The sequence below is a fragment of the Nyctibius grandis genome, chromosome 2, assembly GCF_013368605.1.
Source record: "Nyctibius grandis isolate bNycGra1 chromosome 2, bNycGra1.pri, whole genome shotgun sequence".
Taxonomy (NCBI): Eukaryota; Metazoa; Chordata; class Aves; order Nyctibiiformes; family Nyctibiidae; genus Nyctibius; species Nyctibius grandis.
This window is the reverse complement of record NC_090659.1, coordinates 48,845,897-48,852,196: the sequence shown is the minus strand read 5'-3', so window position 1 is coordinate 48,852,196 and position 6,300 is coordinate 48,845,897. Positions and strand designations below refer to the sequence as shown.

Here is a 6,300-nt window from a genome sequence, read left to right as displayed (position 1 = left end):
TAGCATGGACCATTGCTATCTGCTTTGTCTTCCTTGAAAGCAGAGGAGAACTGAAAAGGAGTTCTGCTCACAGATCTTCTTCAGAGTTTGTTACTCTTCACCATTTAAGAATGGAGCTCAGATTGTATTGCTCTTCCAGTTTTTCCACAAAAAAAGCTTCTGGTTTCTTCACATCTCTTCTCTTAATAAAGTCAGACAGTCATTACAGATCAGTGCCCTTTAGAAATTTACCTTGGAGGGACAGACAAGAAGGTAGATCACTCGTTAGAGAACACACTTGAAAGAAAGCAGATTAGACAATATGACTGCAATGTTTCTCTGCAGCAGTAAGTCCTCGTACTGAAGTTAGCCCATTAAGTTTAATAGTTAAGGAAAAACAGAGTGGGTATTTACTCACACACAATTTTATGAGAGGAACAACTGAAACGGCAGCAAGAAAAACACACTTTTTAGACAAACTGATATTACATCACATTAGTGGGCCACAGAACTCTTTAAAAAATAAACCTTTTGAGACATGAGAATGAAATCATATTTTAGCATGCTTTAAATAGCTGAACTGCTCTTTGAAGCATAAGTTTTCAGCTATTGGCAAAGACAATGATATCTTCTCATCTGGAAATTAAAAAGCATTTAGCAATACGTTAAAGCTAGCCTATGTGTAAGAGGGCTAAATACTAGACAAAGATTTTTCCTTTTTCACATTTAAGGTGATACTACTGTTCGTCACTTCTGTAACTTATATGTTGTTGTGCAGTGCCCCACCAAAGTTTCACATCTACTCTGCGAAAGAGAACAAGAGTAAACATCTTTCTTTTAGGATAGTCACAAATGGTAAAGCCGGTAGTATTTGTTTGTCCATTTAATTAGATGTTTGCTGTTTATCACACACAAGAACTATAAGCAGAGTCCATGGATTCTTCTGAGCAATATGAAACCTCACGGTTCCATGCAAGTTCAATACTGCTTCTCTCTCTCTTCCCCCCGCCGCACCCCCCCCCCCTTAACTCCTGTTTTCCCCAGCCCAAGATACATTTCCAACTATCTTTATCCAATTTTAAGAACCTTAAGGGAGAGAAAGTTTCACCTCATGACTTCTACCCGAGCAAGCCTGGCTCTGGGCTTGTGTCAGGTCAGGTATGCCTTAGACCACAGGAAGTTGGATGTTTTTCTTTTGAGGCACTAGAAATTAGGCTAATAGTAATAGTCAAGTTGCCCAAAGCTAAAGGGACAAGTAGCTCCCGTTGCTTTCCTATTTAAACACATGGCCAGTGAAGAAATCTTATGTTCCCCTTTTTCTCTGAAATACATTAAGTACAGCTTGTAGTAACAGATTCCCCACAGAGCGTTGCATTCATGCATCTGTACTCCTAATGTATACTGTCCTGTTTTACTTCAAGGTTTCCTTAACCTCACAAGATAAGTTAACAATGGATCTCTCCCCATTCAGATGCACACAAATCCCTTTTTATGTCATAATAATTATCATGTTTATATTTCTTCCACATTCCCAAGCTAAGCCAAGACAAGCTCAGTTTTATGACAATGTTTTCATGTACCTCTCTTCAGAGAGAGCTGCTGCAGCTGAACAAGACCATTGCAGCATGCTAGTTATACTTGGATTCAATACGCGGTAGAATGACCAGTTTTCTCATTCGTCTACTTTCAGACATTTAGAAAACCGCACCGTCAGCATCTTGAGTAAAAAATAGGTGACATCTTCAGACCTTAGTAAAACCACTTACGCACATTTACTTGTTTAAATAAACATCCCCACCTCAAGTGACACAGTGGCCTGCAGTCTTCCTTGATCCATTCACAAAGCAAAAGTTATTTTTACTGAGTCAGTAATCATGCATTGTCTTCCAGAGGAAATACTAGCCGGGTACCCCTGCTTGTAACTTCATGATCTGCTGCTCCCAAATCACGTTCCAGTGCTTCCTCTGAACTACTTTTTGTTCTCCTGCCATCAAGGCTAGTGGTAGCTGTATGGGGGCCAGAAGAACCATTTGCAGTTATTGTTGTATCACCGTATGTCACAGTAAGGTCACCATCATTCAGAATAAAATCAGAATCCTCTTCTCTAAGCTGTTCTTGATTCTGGAAAAAGAAGAAAAATCTTTGTACAGTGCACAACATCTGGTCTTTGCCAAGAAGGTAACTGAACAGAAGAGTTTACCTACGTGTTAATACAGAAGCAGCAAGCGGTAAAGTTCCACCCTAAGAAATGTTAAAAATAACCTTGAACTCAGTGTTTGCAAAGCAGCTTACTGCTCCCTGTATAACACCGCTATTGTGGAGAGATGTGGGGGAGCCAAATCCAAGAACTAGATTATGAGACTGGTAACTAGGGATTTAATAGCACTGGAAGTTTACCAGAAGTACAGGAGAGATGAGCAGTATACACTGGTTTTTGCATGACAGTTTAGAAGGCAGTACAAGAAAGAGACAGGAGACCAAGCACAATTAAGTCGTTCCAGATACAAAGTCAGAGTTGCATCTTTCACTAATTAGGCAACTGTATTAGTAAAAGACTCATGCAAACCAGTAAGAACTCATCAGGCCCAAATTCTTTACATTCAAGGTTTCCTCAATAAATTTTTGTTATAGATCGAAAACTAAACACACTCTTTTAAACTATCTGCTTACTCTGTTTATCTGGTACTAAATGGAGAATTACTTGACCTAGTTCTGAGGAACAGTCCTGAGTCATGAAAGTAAGACAGACTGATATAAGTGCTTGCTTCATAGTTTTGTAACTAGTTCTGATATGTTTTCTTTTCAAAATCATTTAGAAAAGAGGCTCATGAAACCCTATGAATTTATTTTGGCAAAGATGGGATGAAATATATGGCCAAGGACTAAAAATTGCTGATGCGTAACAAAACACTTTCCCTATGCAGAGTAATATAACAGCAAGCAATTGTACCATGTTCCGCTCCTGTTTATCATGATCTTGATAAAAGGCAAAACAGCTGAACTGGTCAGAAACTGGAGTTTCATCATATTCAAAGAAAATTCTATCAGTACTATAAGCTTGCTTTCTAGCAACTGAAAGCAAACATTTCCCTATGTGAATAGGTCCATAGTGCTTAGCAAGAGCTGAAATGTGTGTGTAGTGCTGTTCTTGGTAGGCGAGACACCTATCAGGCTACGTTCTCAAAATACATAATTTTCTTCCACTTGGGCAAAGGAACGAGGGCACAGGCTGGGTGAGATAGGATGCCTGTGATCAGCCTGACCAGAAAGCCCTACCTGTATTGCAGAACAGGAACTCAGGGCACTTGAGATAGAAAATGCTGATTAACCTGTCCATGATGAAAAATGCAGTGCCTGGCTAAATGAAACTTTCTGGGAAAGCTTCCTGTAATTATTTCAGAATTATAATTAGCCAAAATAAAGCAGCAGAAGCCTCTAGATGATACAGAATATTTAACTAATGAGGACAGAAAGAGGTGTCAGGAGTTTACCAAAACCAGCGAAAGAAATGGTACAGTTCAGTGTCAGGTGCAAGACAAGCCCTACTTAGAACAAATGCTAATTTCTCAGAACCTTCGTGGCATCCAAATTTATCATTGCTTATTAGAGACAGAGTTACTGTGATAGAGAGTACTGTTGCTCAAAGAGCAAATACAGTTTAGGATGTTTGCATGCTTGCTTTGATTGCAAAGAACACACTGAACTACTGTCACTATCTTCAAAAGAAAAAAAGGCAGAAACCAAAGGGTTCAGCTATAGTTGGCAGAAACAGCTTTGACAAGCTTTCCATTGCAAAAAAGTGAAAAGTCTGAGCGACAAGACCAAGGTGCTTAAAAAATACACAAAATAATTGGCTGTTTAGGAAAATCTGATATCCCTATATATTCCTTTTTTTAAAAAGAGACATTCAAATGAAGATGAAAACCAGAAAAACTTAAATGAGTAAGAAGCAAGACGTTTGTGACTGTAGACTGGTTATGTTTTAAGAAGTCTGAGAAGCTGTATCACAAGTTGCCTATCATGGTGTTTGCCTTCGGAGAAGCACCAAGGAGGGGAAGGCAGGGCTCACAGCACACCAGGAGGTACCACAATACCAGAGCCATGTGTGGAGTGGCTGCAACAAGCTCCCAGAGCTTCTCCTGGCTCCACAATGCCATTTAACAGCAAGTCCTTGCAGCAAGGACCTATCAGATAAGAACTGTTAAGAACACACACTACACTTGAGCTTCCCCAAAAGGGCTGAAAAGCTCTTAGAAGCACAATACTGATAGGAGAGGGCTGCAGGCTTTATACTACATGGCAAATACTAACTCAGTCTTCGCTGGTTTGTCCCAGGCTATATGCACATGTACATAAACATGATCAGTTCCAGAGAAAACACTGAGCTTTCTCTCAACACAGTGAACAAACATTGCCTTGTATGAGCCAAGCTCCTCTTACTTATTTCACTTCTGAATAGCACTGCAAGCAGCAGGCAATTCATTTCATATATTTCCCCACAGAACACACACGAACAATCCCATGTAGTATATGGATTTGCTATGTTTGCAAGCAAAGAGGATGCGTGAATAAACCTACCGTGCTTCATGCAGCATGAACAATTCTTTCAAGAAAGACTGGAAATGTATCCAAGTAGATCTCTAGAGACTTGAAATTCTTCCAAGAATAACCCTAAACTGGCCTCTGCAATCCCCCACAGTTCTGTAGGAATAGCTTCAATTCACTCAAAAAACATAGATCTGAACTTCACTACTTAAAGTAACAAACTAGAATGGCTAAGTACCTAAATCCAACACCCAACAAAAGACTGGGTTTTGCTTTGACGTGCTGACCATAACCCCAAGGAACTTCACAGCATTCTGTCCAATTTGTGGTAAAATCTGCTCATGCTCCTAAGAACATGGGCGGGAGACGTAAAAAGGGCTAAAGCTTATTTACAGTTACTGCTTCCAAAGCCAGTCTTCATTGCCTCTTAAGGGAGTGCAAAAAGAAGCACATGCAAAGCGCTGGTGGTCACCATGTACACTGCTGGTGCTGAATACAGCACAGGCATCACGCATGACAAAACTTGCCATCAGAAGTTACTTATCTTGCGGCTCCAAAACAAAAGCATCAAGTAGTATGCATGGAGAATATAATACAACTTAAATCTGATACACCACTTAGAGTTTCTCTATTTCTCAGCTGAGTCAAATTCATCAAGGAAACTAAACAATGTTTGCTATGAAATTAGAAGCACTAAGAAAGGGGAGGGGGGAGGCATGGCTGAACAGTTTTCTTACCAATTTTGAAAGTCACCTCCTCCAAGACTTATACAGACTGCAAGTGAAGTTTCTTTACTGGGTTTGTATATTTAGAAAAATAATTCAATTCCCTCTACTTTCATACCAACTTGTCACACTATATATGGTGCAAGAACTAAAGTTTCAAAAAAAAAAAACAAAACCAAAGAGTGGTTGGGAGCATGTGTAGCTCCTGAACAAACAGGCAAAAAAGAAATTCCCAGGAGTGCCGGATCAGGAAGAGCAGGTGATAACATAGATGCTTCTTCCAAATGGGGTAAATGGTTGATGAAACAGAGAATTACTAAAAGTTTCAAAGGACACGTCAAAAGGGAAGAAAAAAAGTGACCTACATTAGTTTGGGATAACTTGGAAAGCCCTGCCAAATGGTCATGCACTGAAGATAGTACCAGGAGAGAAAAATAGGAGTGAATTTTTGAAAATTATCATTTTAAACACTAACTACAGCAGCCTTTCATTCTTTTAAGTTCCAACTCAGATTCTGTTTGGGTGGCAAACACTTAATGGTGAGCCTAATGGCACAGTCTTAAAGCAGTGGGAGAACATCAGCAAGGAATAGTAACAGCAGCTCTGGAAAAAATCCACTGTACCTCACCCCTGCATGCTGACTCAGAACCTTGCATGTACGCCATGCAAAGTCAAGCTTAGAGTACACGATCTTATACTTACGAACAGGTTGTAGGTGGACTATGTAATAAGATTATTTGACTTTCAGACTTTAACTCCCCCCGCCTTTGGCATCTAATTAAAAGGGTGTACTCCCACTCATGGAAGTGAAAATGAATTCTAAATAAGGTTGTAATAAAACCAGAGAAATAAAAAACAACAAAAGCTGAAAACAATACACAAATATAGAGTCAGTACAGCCACGTACTTGTAGGTTTTCTTCTCTTTTTTCTCTATGTAGATGTCATAACTGCTCAAACATGCACCTGAATGAGATCTAGGATTTACTACTTTGCTTGAAACACATTTTCCAGCTATGATACATTCTGCTGTGTATTTACAGACTTTTTTG

At 39.5% G+C, this 6,300-nt stretch overlaps 1 protein-coding gene and 1 non-coding gene across 2 annotated transcripts in view; both read right to left on the bottom strand.

Annotated features, from left to right (window-relative positions):
* Positions 1–1,012: 1,012 nt before the first annotated feature.
* The window catches only part of SLC9A7 (solute carrier family 9 member A7), a 77,484-nt gene continuing 72,196 nt past the window's right edge, over positions 1,013–6,300 (bottom strand). The window contains exon 17 of the mRNA XM_068420665.1: positions 1,013–2,100. Coding sequence (XP_068276766.1) covers positions 1,852–2,100 — 249 coding nt within the window. The 3' untranslated portion in view covers positions 1,013–1,851. The remainder of the gene's footprint in view (positions 2,101–6,300) is intronic.
* Positions 4,038–4,230, bottom strand: LOC137660703 (U2 spliceosomal RNA). Its single transcript, XR_011047767.1, has one exon. It is a non-coding gene; the product is annotated as a U2 spliceosomal RNA (small nuclear RNA).